At 39.5% G+C, this 17,044-nt stretch overlaps 3 protein-coding genes across 5 annotated transcripts; 1 reads left to right on the top strand and 2 right to left on the bottom strand.

Moving 5' to 3' along the window:
- Positions 1 to 1,869: 1,869 nt before the first annotated feature.
- LOC117150561 lies at positions 1,870 to 3,766 on the bottom strand. 3 transcript variants are annotated; one of them, XM_033317512.1, is made up of 3 exons: positions 3,690 to 3,766; positions 3,115 to 3,619; positions 2,979 to 3,050 (listed from the first exon to the last, which is right to left on the bottom strand). In XM_033317512.1, exons 1-3 carry the CDS (start codon positions 3,693 to 3,695, stop codon positions 3,025 to 3,027), a joined length of 537 nt encoding a protein of 178 aa, XP_033173403.1. In that variant the 5' UTR covers positions 3,696 to 3,766; the 3' UTR covers positions 2,979 to 3,024. The 3 variants fall into 3 exon arrangements, with proteins under 3 accessions (XP_033173401.1, XP_033173402.1, XP_033173403.1); XM_033317510.1 differs by having other exon boundaries at positions 1,870 to 3,619; XM_033317511.1 differs by lacking the exon at positions 3,690 to 3,766 and having other exon boundaries at positions 1,870 to 3,050; positions 3,115 to 3,198.
- Positions 3,767 to 6,083: 2,317 nt separating this feature from the next.
- Positions 6,084 to 7,022, bottom strand: LOC117150563. The gene is made up of 2 exons (XM_033317514.1): positions 6,393 to 7,022; positions 6,084 to 6,341 (listed from the first exon to the last, which is right to left on the bottom strand). The coding sequence occupies exons 1-2, from the start codon at positions 6,918 to 6,920 to the stop codon at positions 6,297 to 6,299; spliced, it is 573 nt and encodes a 190-aa protein (XP_033173405.1). The 5' UTR covers positions 6,921 to 7,022; the 3' UTR covers positions 6,084 to 6,296.
- A 5,864-nt stretch (positions 7,023 to 12,886) lies between these two features.
- LOC117150564 (serine protease grass) lies at positions 12,887 to 14,958 on the top strand. Its single transcript, XM_033317515.1, is given in 5 exon segments — positions 12,887 to 12,991; positions 12,993 to 13,116; positions 13,238 to 13,283; positions 13,346 to 13,497; positions 13,594 to 14,958. Coding segments are annotated over 5 exon segments (894 nt in total). The 3' UTR covers positions 14,061 to 14,958.
- The last annotated feature ends 2,086 nt before the right edge of the window (positions 14,959 to 17,044 follow it).

The raw sequence follows: 17,044 nt of genomic DNA, 5'->3' as shown, positions 1-17,044 counted from the left end.
GGTACAATGGCTCCTGCGTTGTCATTTCCTCGGCCAGCCAAAATGTAATATTGTATTATCTTCTATCTGCCGCAGAGCCTTTTTCTTTGGCATGATGAATTCATGTCTGGTTTCCTTTTAGATTATTTAGACTTCAATTTCTCAACCAAACTCTAAGCGAAAAGACTATACATAATTGGTTGTCCATTGCTGCTGAAAACTAAGTTATCAAAAGAAGTATAAAAGGAAATGGTAAAAAGCGAGCACTGATTATAAAATATTTATTAACTAACAGCGAAAATAATTTACTTTCCTAAACAGACAAGCGATTTTGAAGATGCAATTGTTTGGCACAAATAAATTGAAAACATAATGCCAGCAATTCTACAGCATCGAATTAAGCAAATAAAAGCAAAACACGCAAACACAAATAGTTCATTAAGAAGTGCAGTGATATTTCAAATTCATTTGTATCGTACCATTTTGCGATTTGCATATTTATTTGAATTGGGTAGACCATTTCTCTAGCCTTCGTTGGCTTTCTCGTCAGCTGTATGGCTGTTGGGCCCCTTAAAATCTATTCATGGTAAGTGCTTTTCCGAGTTGGTTTGCTCTGTTTAATGAACTGAACATGAAGAAATTATATTTTGCCCAACAAGCATGGAGACACACTGAGAGCGGAATGTATCTACCAGATACAAATACACCCTGCCACACAGATACACACAGTTTAATTTTTGCTTGTCAAGCTTAATTTGCGCTTGAATGCATTGCCCCTCAATGAGTGCTTGTGCTCGTATCTGTGTGAGTAGTCAGGTTGTTCTGGCTGTGAGTGTGAGTGTGGCAGTGCTAGTATCTGTGTGTTTTGGATTGCATGCACGAATAACAGGACACGGCAGGAAATGCCAAAGAAAAAGCGACACACAAAAATCCCCTCTGCGGATTGCAGCTGACGAGCGTCCTCCGCCCAGTCAGCATTTGCTTGAAAGCGTGTGATCCGATCCGGGCCATTGCTCATATTTGACTGCGGTCGTTGTCGGTTGTCAGTTTGGCGATCTATACGGGAATGAGCAGAACAATTACCGTAAATGTCGGTTGGACACACACCTATCTTCTGTGATTGCAGCGCACAAAACCAATCCAAAGCGCAGGCTTAGCTTTGTCGGCATTATTTGGCTACCCTCTATATATACTACAGAATATCTCGAATTCGATGCCTAAAAACAGTGGTTGTTTAGGCAAGTGTACCCACCTTAAATATTCTTCAACATTACAAACCTATACTAAAGTGTACACTTTCGAGACATTAGATATTCAATGCTCATCAGAGTGGTACATTTTTGCGGTGGTTCCTGAGCTTCACATCCCGTTCGGCTAATCTAAAATTTACGCTAGGGTTTGCTAGGGATATGGCCAATTCTCCAGCAGAATAAGATGAAATAACACCATCCACTAATGCGCATTGATTTTCGCATTTCTACTGGCGTCATTTTCCATTGTTATCCGTCGCTCTTGTTGTTTAGCAACGGCTCTGATGGTTCCGACGGTGAACTAATAGCAGCGGATGTGGTTAAAAGCATTTGCCCGGCTACCTTTTTCATAGACCATTAAATTTGCATTTGCTGACGCTCACTGGCGCGATTGGCTGCCGGGAAGGCTGCCATTTCCATCTTCATCTGAAACCGGGGAATTTGGAAAAGGACTAAGCGGGAAATACTCGTAATCGACTTGGTACTAAATACTTAAAAAGCTTGTTTCTGAGACACGTGCATTTCGCAACAAGGGCACAAAACGTATAAAAGTCACTTTTAATAAACGGGTGGAGTGGATTTACCATTACATTTTTCCCAAGATTAAACTTAAATAAATACTTTTTGTCAGGTCTTATTTTATTCATTTAAAAAATATAATTGAAATTATCAGATTTATCGATACCAAAACATACCAATATTCTCTGCCAAAACGTTAGATTCGGTCGCACCGAAAATATATCTTGAAAGATTAAGAACGAAGTGGTGATGGCAATTGCACTTAAGATATTACATATTACGCTGAATTCAAATATCACAAATTCCCTCCGCCTATCTGCATTGGGCATTTCCTCTTCAACCCGCAATTCAAGCAATATTCTTCTGCGGTAAATATTATTCATTAACTGCTTATAGTGGTTCACTTCCATAGGGCTTATATGATTGGAGCCATCGGCCAACATTTCCTCTTGCGTCTGTTCGAAGTATGATTCCTCCTCTTCGTTACATAGCAGCGAACTTAACTGCATTTTCACCACTAGAGTTGGATGGGGATCATCATAGTTGTTCCACTCTCCGGGACGAATTGCCATATTAAAATGCAGATGTGATGTATAAGAATCATGCCGACTAGGGCGAATAACTTGCAAAATGTACACACATGGTTTATGCACCATCCAAATATGATTGACCTGCTTTGTCAACTGTTTATCAAAGCTTAACAGAATTGTCGTCAATAGTGAGGCATCTATGTGAGGCCAACAAGGAGTAGCAATTTGTAAAATGGTCACATATGCTTGTCGTACCTTCCAAGTTGGATTGACCCCACGGAATAGTTGATCGATGCATTTAATGTCTTCGCCATACTGTGCATCATTTTTGAAATCGTTGTCTACAATGAAGTAATTTTCCGGAAGCAGTCTCTCGTCTTTTTTTGAGTGGTTTCTCAATTCACTAGCCTTATGTCCTTGGATATAAACTTCTTCCTTTGATAGAAAGATATCACTATCATCCTTATCCTCTGCAAGCAGTTGCCTATGACTATCAAATTCATACTGATCTTCATCACCTGTGGATATACCCGATTCATACCCTGTTCGACTTTGATCATCTTCTTCCTCTGAAGTGAAGATATCGTTATTATCTATTAGACTGCTTTCGGTTATCGTGTCATCGCTGCCTGTGTCAGAGCTGTTGCATTTTTCACTGTCATTATACAGTAGATAATACCTGGGTATTATGTCTTCGAAGTTGCACAGTGTTATATTATCATATTCAAGATTTTCCTTAGACATCCTTATTTCACTTCTTCTTTTGCTTCTGCTATATAAAGGTTTCGATAAATGACTTGTGTTACTCTTCTGCACTCGGCAATTTCGGGACTTACTGGCGCGTCGCGGCAATTTCTTTAACTTGTCTAGAATGCCTTTATCTATCGGTTTAACAATCTCGGGATTCAATAGAATATGTACCTTATTATCGTGGCTGAATATTTTATTAGGTTGTTGCCGCGTTACCATATTATTATAACATCCAGGATCATTGGTATCATTACACAACTTCGATTCATATCGTGTATCTGAAATGTTGTTTTTCGGAGTTAAAGGTGTCGGACGATTTTTCATGACCGGTCCTTCAAAAAAATTATTTACGTCTATTCCCAAGTCCGTGATGTGTTTTTTCTGTACGCCAATAGTTTGACTATGGCAATTTAGCCAAGTCGTTGCACCTTCCTCGCTAAGTTTATAGTTTTTGACATTTTTTACTTTCTGGCTGACGCCAGTCAGCGATTGCCTTCGACCTAGACCATGGCTTACATTGCAAGTGGGTGTTTTCTTAATTGTTTGACCCTTAACCTCTTTTCTGTTCCTTATTGTCTCGTTGGCTATTATCTGTTAACAAATGAAAATCTATTGAGCAAATGAAAATAAATGAAACAAAAATTCAAAATTTGTAACTTACCGGCATGTTTTGATTTGGTTTATGTATATCCTACGATTGCTAGTGATAGAAAAATCAAGCCTTGCCGCAAAAAGTAGGCATCTATGAAATGAAAGCGAAATCTTTAAAGTTCAGAATGCGTACCACTTGTTTTCGGGTACTCATCTCTAAGCGAGCCCCTTTTATAAAATTTGAAATCCTTTTAAAGCATCACCGTCATCACTGACAAACGGTTGGCACGTGCCCGATGCATAAATCGAACTGGGATGAGTATTGTCGACATCTGCTTCTGGTCTGGCGCACATGAATCATTCATGAATCGTTTTGGCACAAATGCAAATCGTGCAAATCTTTACAACAAACAAAAGCCGCCCCCTACATCGAGCTCGCCCGCATAGCGACACGAAAACGCGAGCTAAACAATGTAAAATGTTAAATAATTATTTAAAACAGTCAAATGGGAGGGTTGTGCGGGAACGAACAACAATAAAATGTTTACTGTTTACTTTTTGGCAAATTTATGGCCTAATGCAGCTGGCACTTGACCAATACTCTCCCAAAGGCGATTCAGCAACAAAAAAGGACTATGCGAAAAATCATTCACACTGCGGGCTGGCAGTTATGTAAATAACACAATGCAACATAAGTGATTTGCATTATATGCAAATATTAATACCACAAACATAGTTTAGAAAATAATGCAATGCTTTAAATGCTGCACATAATTCATAAAGCGATTTTATTTTATGACTAATAATCTCCGATTTTTCATTTACTTCTAACTTAATATTAATAATGAAAATGACACATTAGTACTCCCAACCAAGAAGATTGCTTGTTCTCGCTGAGTACGCTTGTTGTGTTTGCCAGTTTAGGAGGCAAATCAAAGGCCCAGAATGGCGACCACAATAATCAGGGTGGCAAACAAATCACGGTATTAAATTAAGTAACACCTTCGGCAGTGCAAAACGTAACCCAAGCCTCTAGCAACTGGAACTAAGGAAGGAAATCTGGACAGGCAAATGTTTGACTCTGGCACATATGGCCTCAAGAGTGGAAATTTTAAAGCAATGCGAACCAACCTGGCAATTATATTTATGTTCCCATTTACCAAGGGGCACTCTGTTTACTTGAAAGCAATTAAAAGCAAACCAGAAGCAGGAATCCAAACATATACACCCAACTCTGCCCACCTCCACCCACTCCCCCGATACTTCATCATATTTGTGTGCGAATATTTGCTTAGTTCTGGCCCCAAGATAGGGGTTGAGTAGCTGGGAAAGATGGTTTGGGTGGGGCCACTCCGACTGAAAGGCCTCGCAGTAAAATGGCCACTCAGGAAACGAACTTCGTTTATTGTGTCAGGGATATATATCTTTTCTGAATTGTTTGTCTGAATGTACGCTAGCATCCCGGAATGTAGACCGTGCCAGCGAGTCAGAGCGATGCACAAATAACCTACGGGGCCATAAAAGAAATACGTTTACTACGTACTAAAATTGAGTAAACGCTGCTATTACACAGGCAGAGCACAGCAGTCAGAGATCCTTGGATCCTCCTACCGAGTTTTTAGCTTTCAGTTTGCGTTTTGTCCCTTTGTCGTATTTGCTCTATGCTGCGCTCTATTATTTTGAGTGCACACAACCTGCTGCAGTAAAGAAGACAACACAATTTAGAATGGATCTCTGAATGGGCATACATTCAATTTGAATTGTCCATTTTAGATTGGGGGCTTTGGCATTGCCCATTTGGGCTTCGGTTTCCCTGTCTCATCAATTAATCTCGTTTGCAGCGTTTGCTCAAATCAATTAAGAACTACCACACACCGATTGACGATAATCGAATTAACCCCGTTTTGCCTGAACAATATCAACCAGCGATGGAGTTAGCTAAACCTGCTTTTATCAAATCGTGAGGGGAACATGAATTAAGGCAGGCAAAATAACTACTGATTAAGCTCAATTTTCACACACCTGACGTATATCGGTTTAGACCCAAATTCAAATGTACATTTCAACTTTAACAGTCATCAGCTCAGCCCAAGCTTTAACTTGAGGCTAATGGAATGGAATGAAGAACATCATCCAACCACCTGACTTGCCACTTTGCCAACATTTACATTTGCACAACAGTTGCGGGCTCGGATTCGAATTCGGTGAGGGCAAGAAGTGAGATACAGATACAGTTCAAGATACATTTTAAGCAACAATCAAAGCTTTGCATTCAGGGCATCTCCTCTGATGGAAAAAATGTTCGATTTCAAGTGGTTTACCACATAAATTTGCACTTTGCTTTGTTTACAAAGCCATTGAAGGAAAAACAGAGAGATAACAAAGAAATTGGGGAGCAAGTGAGACCTGCAATTGAAAAAGGTAGAATGGAAAGGTCCTACAGGTTATTTACAGTTAAGTCAGGCTATCCAACGTAATACTTTTTATTGAATTTAATAAAATGTTCAAACAGATATTTGTTATAAATAGTTGACAATTTGATAAATGTTTTTTAGTTGCAGTCCCAATTTAATATGCGCTTGGCGTCTATGAAGTATTTTTTTTTTACCGATTGAGGTGAATATCATTAACATGTTGATAAGAAAGACACGCTTATCCCACCTTGCTGTTTGATGGTTTAGATACTTTCTGTCGTTCTGCCGTCCGAGTTTGTTGTGTGCTCCTTGATAGCGATTGTTAGTTGGGCTTATTAACTTTGAAATCGATCACGTACCTTTTGAGTCGATGGGACTTCCGTTGGTGGACCAACAAGATGGGCACTCAACTCTTTGGGATCGTTTGTGAGGTAATGGCGCGAACGGTTCAGCAAGTCTTCAGACTTCTTAACATGTCTTAATAAAATTGCTTTTTTCGTGCAGCATAACTTACTGCCACTTTTATCGAGTTTTTCGAGCTTATTATAAATAGTGTGCAAGTCCAAAAATATTTCAGCTATGTCCCGATCCATTGCTTCCGCTTGCTGGCTATACGTGTCCAGAGATTTTTGGATACTATCAACCTTCATTTCGATCGCATCATATTTGTTTTTTATTTTGGGCAGAATTGCATTTACAATGCTATTCACAGTTAGGTCGACATAGTTTGGAGGTGTTGGAATCTCTTTCACGGTGTTCCTCACGATTGCCTCCAATTCGGAAGTGCTTAAATCTGACTGAGCCTTCAGAGAACTGCTATCGATAAGTGATTCTTCTTTCTCCAACGCGATGTCATCATTTGTACAAGTATTATTTGTTTCCGACATATTTTGGCCAAAGGGATAAAATTAAAATTAATTTTGAACACAAAAATTTTGTAGGAGTTAATTATTTTGAAATTAAAACTGACAAATTTTTCTGAGCTATCGTAAAGTTGGAGACAGTTTAATTGAACATCCCCTATTCTATAATTTTTTTGTGCTTGATTAATATTTCGTTTTTTCTTTTTGTGTAGACTGAAGCAAATATAGATTAACATAAAATCACCTTACAAAATATTACGCCTAAGAGCTTTGCGACCGTCAAAATTGACGTTGTTTTTTTTCATGTACAGTTCGTGTTGAATGCAATTTTCTACCAAAAATCCTTTGCAGATTTCACTGATTTATTCCTGGGCCTCGGGGCCTAACTCAATTGCCTAAATGGGAAACTGCCCGCTATTTCCTGCATGCAGTGCGCAACCATTCACTTAAACCCACTCATCTGGTTCCGACTCGCCTCTGCCCACAGTCAACCATATTTTGTACCATTTTTATGGAGCATGCAAAAAATTGCCAGGGCAGAGCTGACTCGAGCCCAGCCGAGTCAATTCGATTCGAGTGGTCGATGGTGTATGTCGATGGCCGGGTCCGTGGAGAGTTCAGCGGGACGCTGAGCGCTGTCAACAATCACGAACCAATTGTCTATAAATACCAGCAGCGTTAAAGCAAACTCATTCGGAAAGGGCCGTAGTTCGAGGTCCTGAATCAGAACCGGGCCCACTGGGCCCCCTTGCTGAAATGGGTAGCCCCGCTGCGACTTCCGCCCTGTCCTTTTTCATTACATCGCATGTAACTTCCGGTTTGTTAAAGCGACACGCACTGTGCTCTGGTCCTCGTCGTCGTCCTCGTCCTCGTCCTCGAGCTGAATCCAGTCACCAGTCCTTTGGCACGGCTGCTGACAACCATGCCAACAGAAGCCCAAACAAGAGACGGACTCACGAATGGCTGAACAGCGATCATGAGTCTACATAAAGGAGGATCATCCAAAGTGCTGACTACATGTCATAACATGTGGAGTCACAGGAATAATATACATATTCAACAATCAAAAGATTAAATGTTATAGGTCATATTCTATTATTAAATGGATTGATAAGCTTAAATATTATAAGCTTACAAATATAAACCACATTTGTGGCAAAGCTCTGTTCTTCAAATTATACGTTCGATTATTTACACAAAGAGAAATTTTATTGGTAATAAACTAAATAGCTTAATTGCAATAGTAATTTTATCTCCATTATCAAAGTACGCATCACGCAATCATCTCTATGAGCAACGCACACTGGAATCGGCATTGAGCAGGCACAGCTTGGCTCGGGTTTCCGTGTTCCATCTCCTGGTGGGTCTGTCCGGCCCTCTGCGAATACCGATTCCCGTATCGTCGTATCCCCGTAACCTCGGGCACGAGTGATTCAGTGTTTGTCCGCACGTTTAGAACTGGAAATGACAAATTCACTGTAGGTGGGCCCAGCGACGGGATGGCGCTGTCCTGTCCCCAAACTCATCCCGCTTAGCTCCGCCAACACGTTTGCGACTCAGCAAACACCATCATCAATTTCCGTGGGGAAATCACACAGAATTTTTGCACAAACAAAATGTTTGGTTGGTCAGCGGCAGCAGGAGCAGCTAGAAAAAACATCGAAATGCCCACGAATTTTTGCATGTGACTCTGCGGCGAGTTTTTATCTTTCGTATACCAGTTGTATTTCGAACTGCGGCTTAGGCCCGCGGTGGAATATTGAATTAAAGCGCGTGTATATGTGGAGTTGGGTTCATTAACGTTGCAATTCATCACCTCCGCTTGGCTCATATAACGCTGAAATAATTATCATCTACTTACAATGAAATGATTATAATTAGCGCTCGCAATTAAATGTGATTGATTATAAGTGAACGACATTTTATGTTTTAATAAATTAAATTAAATAAATACACATAAGTACATGTCAATTACCTTAAGCTTAAATTTTAAGCTTGCATAACCCACCAATTGACCCATTACATTAGAGCCACCCCGAGCTGTGGCCCAATTAGTCGCAATTTTGGCTCATTTGTTGCACTCACTTGTTGGGGACCAAAAGTCCCGAAGTCTCGACCATCAAATTATGATGAGGAGCGAAGTGAGGGTCACAACTTTATATCTTTGGCAGTAGCTCCTGCCGGATGTCGATCTTCTTGCTCTTGTTATTGTTGGCCATAAGTAATGCCGGTTCGGGTAATTTGCGTTTTACTTCTGGTGAAGCGTAAAACTTTCAAAAAGTCATCAAAAGTTCTTTTAGGCGGACCCACCTAAGTCGAAGCACACAGCATTTTGCCAGCTCTCTGATTTTTTTCCTTTGCATATGTTAACAGAGAAATTTTCAACGCTCGCAAGTTGGGCACAACTTTTAAAGTCTTCTCACTCTAGAGTCCATTTAAGTGGGCATAATTTAAGTTGGGGTTTTGGGGAAAAGTCGGGGCGCTGTTTCAGCTAATTAGCCAATGCCAATGGGAAACGCAACGCACTAAACGTAAACTCGATTCGATGCTATCGGGTTGCGACTACTTACATTCTCCCATCCAATTGCTTGTTTCTGCTTCGCTCACTCTCGCCTCTTGTAATTGCAAAAGTTTATCTTTATCTCGGCCAACGCAGCAACTCGCAGCAGCAGAAGCTACATCAGCAGCAACTAAAGCGGCAAATGGTCGCATTAAAGTAATTACTTTCGCTGCCCTGTTCGCATGCAAAGCCAATGCTACATCAGACGAAACCAAAACCAGCAAAAAGAAATGAAAGATAAGGAAGCAGCTATATAATACCCATTGATCATGAGTTAACCCTTTTCTTTCGGTAAAAATTAGTTCTGACCTAAAATATAAACCACTTGTATACTTTATAACTTATTTTAGAGCTCAATAAATATTGAATTATAAATAGCTGAGACCATTTGTAATAAAGTCATCTCTGTGACGTTTGTAATTCTCAGTATAGTAAACACTAGTTTTCCAGAAAAGTAAATGCAACATACAAGAAAAGGGAAGGCTACAACCTGGTAATGAGTTTAGTTGTTCACAAATTTGATTTCCAAAAGAAAAATGAACTTGGGATGATAGAACCAGCGGTCAAATGATTCCCATATGGATATTCGCTGAGTTTTCCAAATTCGGGGTAATCAATCAAAGGCTTTCTATGTACATCGAAATAAGCTGTTTATACCATCTGAACCAGTGATGTTTTAGGAAGAAAGCAGAAAGCTATAAAAGCTGCGCTAGAAGGATCTGAATGCTTCTTGGCGAGTTAGCTTCTTGGCTTGCTTTATTACCAACTCACATTCTCCTCTGATGACAGTCCTCCACTGGCACCGCAGCTGTGCCCGATGCGAGGGCAGTCTCACTTAAGAAGATTAAAGACATTCGTTAGTGGGTCTGCGAGTGCAGTATTTCCCATTTCCTTTTTCCACTCGCCAGCTCAATTTTCCATTTGCGGCTTTTCGCGGTCTGCCTATATGTATGTGAATACATTCTGGTGACAACTTCATTTGTTTGCGGCATCTCTTACAATCAGTTCCAGGAGCCGCAAAGTCGAATTGCTTTTTATGGATTCCACTTTCCAACTGGCAGAAAGGTATACAGTTATCCCTTTTAGGGTCTAAAATTCAATTTTTATCTGCATTTTTCAGCTATTGAGTTATGGTATAAACATGCATTTTAAAGATGCCACGATATCGGAACTACCATCTTAAGCAAGATGTTTTGCACACCTCAAATAATAATCCTTAAAAAGGAGCTCAAGGTTGTATCTATCCTGTCATCGCAAACAATCGCATTCCCCTGGCGACATCCCTTTCCACCCCCATCTACTTATTTGCAAGTATCCTTGTACTTTCATCTCCCCCCGCTAACACATTTATAGCTGAAAACATATTTCTGCTGCATTTGTCGCCATTCCGTTCGTCAGCCAAAATGCAAATATCGCACTAAACATAAATCGAAGCATTTTCAATAAATTCCCACAGTGTCGACGACGTTTCTCTAACTCTTACTATGACGGCCCTCCGTTCCGCTGTTCTATCTCTCATCGAAACGAAGCGAAAAATAATAAAAACTAAAAAATGTTCAACGAAATAGCGAGACACGAGAACAATGTGTTTCACTATTTGCAATTGAATTTGGCACTCTTGATTTGCTGCACCCCACATTTCCCCCGCCAAATATACCAGCCATCTACTCCTGAATTTTATTTGCAATAGATGCCGTTTTCGTTAGAAAAAGAACTGAGCGGTTCGAACAAGATCCGTTGAATTGAATTGCACTTTTTAAATTTTTCGTTTGTAAAAGCTTAATAATAATATAATAAATACAAATTAACGAATTATAATTTTGCTAGCTTTGTATTCATAGTTACATAGCATTTGATTGGGAGGCAATATGCAAAATAACACATTTTGAAAATTATTTATCGAATTTTTCTTTCGTTATTCATATTTAAAAGTTATTTAAATTTAACATTGCCCCAATCCCTTAGACTTAATGTAAATTATTCCAAACCATCGCCAAATCGTATAAAAGTGTTATAAATTTATACCATTTTACCATTTTCTGTATCTCTTCGAATACATGTTCTGCTCTCTTATATGCGGGTTTTTAAGAGTCCTGTTGCCGGCTTTTAGCTCCAGTTGGCCTGTCTGTTGCTCCACTTATTGGCTTCGTTGGCAGCCGATTTTTCCTTGGCCTACCGCAAGTAGAAACTTGGTCAACATTTTCCGCCTCTCCACATTCAGCTGTTTCCCTAGACTCGCTGAATCTGCTCTCTTTTGTCCCCATTTTCTCTCATTTCCCCAAAAATGTTCTCGTGGCGCTTGGGCCTTGTTCGCCATGCCGCTCTGTGTCAGTTTGAGTTTATGTCTTCATCGGATTGGGTCTGCTGGCAATTTATTTGCATGCCGGTCAGGCCTTGCCCCTTGGAGTATGCTCTATAAATTAAACATAAATCAGCTGAACGGCAAATCATTTGATTTCATTTGGCGAAGCTCCCTGCTTTGCATTCTAGCTGGTGACACTTAGACTTGTCTCACGTACTCCATGCATGGATGAGCCTTTAGGTCCGAGGTCCAAAATGACTGGACCTAAGGGGCAGCAGTTGATGAGTGAGTGTCAAGGGTCAGTCACAGGTCATTGGGGTGGGGTGTTGGAGAGGTGCTCCAATGGGTTGAGACGGCATTGATAAGCAAATAGCCATTTAATGGGCCTGAACTGAATACTCAAAGTAATCAGAGTGATTAGCTGTGAATTAGGTTAGGAGCTAAGTTTTTTTTGTTCTGTCTATCAGGCTTATTATATTCTGGGTAGTAGAAAAATCGATGATGGCACAAGGTACCCCAAACCACACACCATCGATATATGCATCTATCAATATATAATATTTTATGATGCATTTTCAAGCAAGTTTACGATGCGCCAAAATGAAAAGTTTTGAAATAAAAATGAGGGGATGGTTATGTGGAAATAAGAGCTTACATTGTGGGACAGGTTGACGACAAAACAGACAGCCACGTGTGGCCATAAAAACTGGTACACCGAATGTACGTTAGACGTCGATTGTATTCCGCAAATGTATTTTAGGTTGCCTGACCTAGATTTAGCTTCACTTGTTAATCATATAGTAAGGCAATATTATCGACCATTTTAATGTTATTTGAACATAACATAAAAACAGCCAATATTATTTTACATATTATTTTTTAAATGATGACTTTTTAATCGCCTCATATGAAGCTTAGCTTATTCTTAAAAAACGTAGTGGCATAACTGGAAAAACAGATTATATTTAAAAAAGGGCAACCCTCTTATCACCAAGCAATGGCGACAAATGACTACATATGCAGTTTCAGAAATGCGCCTTTATTGCGTGATCTCAAATTCTTTGAATTGTACGCATGATAAGCATTTATAAAAGCGACTTACCCAACTGATCAGTTGGCATTCCGTCAATGGAGATCGTTGTAATCGCAATGGCATTTATTCTGCTGCTATTGGCAGTTTTTCCCCTTCTGGGGTCAACGCAATTTCTTGATTCGGCATGTGGTACACAAGCTTCCATTGAAGCTTGGACCTCGTGTAGTTAACGGCAAAGTCGCGAGTAGAAACTCTAGTCCTTGGATGGCTTTTTTGCATACGTCGAGTAATCAATTCATTTGCGGCGGAACTCTTATATCTCGCAGTGAGTAAATATACATTATCCTAAAGAAATTTTAATTTACGAATAATTTTATCAATGTTTCGTTCTCATAAAAGTTGTGTGGTTTCCAAGTTGTGAAAATATTGATTCTATTTTTTTTAAGGACTGGTACTCACTGCAGCTCACTGTTTTATTCCGAATACCACAATGTAAGTTTTGTTAAAGCGAATATAAATATGGATAAAAATTAATATGTGGTTGTCCTCTGCAGCGTTGTTCGTCTGGGCGAGTTTAATAGAAGGCTAAAAGGATATCGAGAGGAGCATCAAGTGGATAGGACCTTTCAGCACCGCCTTTACGATCAAAACACGCATGCCAATGATATAGCCCTACTGCGACTGCTGTCCAATGTAGTTTATAAAGGTAGGTTTGTTTGAAATACAATATATATTTAAATGTAGTCTTTTATTTTTAACCTCCAAGGAACCGTATGGATTTTTAACTGATTTTCTTTAATAGCGAGCATCAGGCCTATTTGCATTATGTGGGATGTGTCGTGGAAACATCATATCGATAGCATTAAAGTGTTAACTGGTACTGGATGGGGAAGAACTGAATCGATGCATGACAGCAGTGAGCTCAGGACACTGGACATTTCGCGTCAGCCTTCAAAAATGTGCGCTTTTGGCAGCGTTTTGAGCAATCAGTTTTGTGCCGGAAATTGGAACAGCAATCTTTGCGATACTGGTGGTCCTGTGGGAGCAATGGTTAGATATAGAAATGCATACCGCTTTGTTCAAGTAGGTATAGCCATAACTAACCAAAGGTGCCAGAGACCTAGTGTATATACTGATGTCATGGGCCATATCGACTTTATCCGTCGTATATTTTTGTCGCAGAACGGCAACGATAGGATCCAGTCGACACCAAAGCCAGATAAAGAGCCGGAATTCGATTGGAATAATCCTTATCCTATACTCTTGTAGGCCTCTTACAAATAATGTGTTCATATCATATTTAAGAGGTCATAAAATAATGTTATGCTCATCAAACTACCATCTGATATGCTGACCTGAATGTGTTGCATCGAAGAATTTTTAATTTTTGTTAAGTTGATGAGCAAAAAACCAAAATTACAGAAGCTATAGATGCTCCAAGTCCGTTTGCTTGCATTTAAGCCCAAATATTTAAGCCTGCTGCCAATATGGTGGCTAACCCCTTAATAGAACGTGAGGGATTTTTTGCCACGTCATTGAAAATACGCAATAAAATCAAATCATGCTCAAAATTTGATGAATATTCATGGCATTAAAAGCTCTTGAATTATTAACGACGAGCATATTCAGTTGGCCAAATGCTCTTCGGCAAAAGCACTTGCCCATCCACACCCTCTGTGTGGTAACCTCATGCATATTCCCGTACTATCATCTCCGTCGAAGGCAGAAAGTGTTCAATAATGAATTTTTGACAATGCTTCCCTAGCAGCGGCGACCTCGAGTATCCGGCAGAAGGTGGAAAAGCTGCAGAAAAAAAAATGGTCTGTGAAAAGGGGGCTAACAACCCTTAAATGGGTCTGCAATTTCACCTTTGCCAGGACTTTATGGTGAAGAGTCATTGAAAAATGACTTTGGCAGAGTGCATCCGTCTGATCCCCAAAACTGAAAAGAGCAATGCAAGTGAAAGGGCCAACAAAGGCGCTGATTAGACGATGGAGGAGACAAAAGAAGGAAAGTGTCGTCCTGGATGCATGTTAATTGAGACAGAGGAATGGGATTTGTGTCGAGCGTATGCAGAATGATTCTGCCTGGAAAATTACTCTTATTGCTCTTCTTACAATCACAATTCTAAGAAGTCCTTAACTTGCATGTGTTTAAAAACAAATTGTTCTCTCACGAACGCATCGTTTTCTTAAACTTTGTAAGCGCAATGCCTGCAAAAAACTCAGAAAATAAGTTCTTGACAGGCAACAATAAATTTTTTTAATATTATTATTGTTTATGTTTACTTTTGTTTCATTGGACGCACAAAAAGCTAGACTGTCTAGACGGCACAACGTGGGTGTAGAGCCCACACATTGATATTTCGTTTTAAAATCATAAAAAATGGTATAAATTACTCATAATCAAATAGTCGAAAGTCAGAAAGTTGTTAAAAAGGTGTTCTGTTCACATTAAACAAAAAGCATAACAAGTATAAGCGTTGGACTTCGTAATTAGAATGACAGTGATTCATAATACCGAATATACATTTTAAACGACCTAAGAATATATTTCAAGGCCACGTTAAATGAACAAACCCATTTAGTAAAGTAGCTACAGAACCTGAAGAAACATAAAAACGAAATCAAATTATGACTTAATTATTCCTAAACGCCTATTACCACAAGGACACAGATGTTCGGTGTCATAATGTTTTCCTCCCCGCAGATAACCAACCACTGCGGAAAGTTGATTTCGCAGCAAAATAAATACTCGTAGCCCAGAAATATTTGTTACTTGAGTAAATTGGTCACGTCGTCGGTTTCAGGTATAAAGCGGATATTGTAAAATTAAATTGATTCTCTTTGGCCCCCCCCCCCCCCCCCCCCCCCCCCCCTTTTTCTTCGGTTTTTGTAGAATTTATTTTTCGGTTTTTGCTTTATTCGCATAATGAAAAGCCGCATGTATATATTGTGGGCAGAATAAATAAATATAGATGTTGGTTCATCATTCGCATTTTCATCAAGAAAACGTTACAAATTTACGTGACAGATTAGTGAGTGATAGATAGACAGGAAGCAGAAAATGGCAGACGAGGAATATATTTTTAATAAATTTCAAATGTATTTCAAAGCTTAACTAGAAGAGCTTTGAGTCCTGCCGCTGAGCTTGTGCTCTGCGTCCCAATGTAAGGACATTTATCAAAATGTTGAATACATATTCATAACAAAAAGGTAAAATGGTAGCTATGTATTGGGTTGGTACGACATTATTCAAATTAAAAGAAAACCATTTTTTTAAACAAAATATAGCTTACAACTTTTTTTATGAAAACAGTCAAAAATATGTCTCCTCATGGCCAGAAATTAAAACCAGATGTGAACTAGTTTCTTGCTTAAGACTACATAATTTTGAGTTTACAGCAATAAGTTAACGGCTTTCCGCATTTGTTCTTCAATTAAAAGCATAACAGCATAACCTACCACCATTCGTTTCAATTCTATTCAACCACTGTCAACAAGCACATCAAAATATAGACCAAAACAAGTCCGGGAAATCGGGCAAAAAACCGTAGGAAAACAACGTGAAAAACACTTTCATAAATGAAGGGGGAGACGCTGAAGGAAGCGCAACAATATGTTGCAATTTTCTCCCAGCGCGTTGCAACAAAAGTGAAATTCTAACATCACGTAGGATGTACAAGCAGCGAAAACAAAGAAAAAATGGGAAGTAAGAGCATCAGTATCGGAAAAAGCCAGAGCCACGTATGCGAACGTTTGGCGGCGGGTCCTCTGATTTTCCCGAGGTATTCCCATATATGGCCATATCGCTATGTGAGTGTGTGACGGAGCTGGTGTGTCCATCGCAGTTGCCGTGACAATCCCAATCACAACAAGAACAAGGACCTCGCGGGCAACTGCAGCAAACAGTGAAACGAATCCAGTCCTAGTATCACGATAATTGGTACTACGCGAATGAGTTTCTCCTCACATCTTCCACAAGGCAATATGACCCACGCCAACGGCTGCGAAACGAAACAAGAAAAAGGACCAATCCAGATATTCATTTTCACGAAAGACAACAAAAAATTCGTGAAAAGTGATCTACATTTGATAAGAATAGGTAAAGTAGATCTCCGATTTCAGCAATATAAACTTATATTATATAAGCATGTTGTCAGTAAATAAAATAATTATTTTGGATTCCTGAGTATAAAGTGAAACAAAGGATAATACATAGATCCCAGCTGAAAATACTTTTAAGGTTAATCG

The sequence above is a fragment of the Drosophila mauritiana genome, chromosome 2L (assembly GCF_004382145.1).
Source record: "Drosophila mauritiana strain mau12 chromosome 2L, ASM438214v1, whole genome shotgun sequence".
Taxonomy (NCBI): domain Eukaryota; kingdom Metazoa; phylum Arthropoda; class Insecta; order Diptera; family Drosophilidae; genus Drosophila; species Drosophila mauritiana.
The sequence above is the reverse complement of the archived record's forward strand: the minus strand, read 5'-3'. Positions and strand labels throughout refer to the sequence as shown.

Coding starts and splice junctions, on each gene's coding strand:
- LOC117150563 (XM_033317514.1), bottom strand. CDS start 6,920: ATGTCGGAAACAAATAATACTTGTACAAATGATGACATCGCGTTGGAG. Junction 6,342..6,392: donor AAGTCCCATCGACTCAAAAG/GTACGTGATCGA, acceptor ATCGCTATCAAG/GAGCACACAACAAACTCGGA.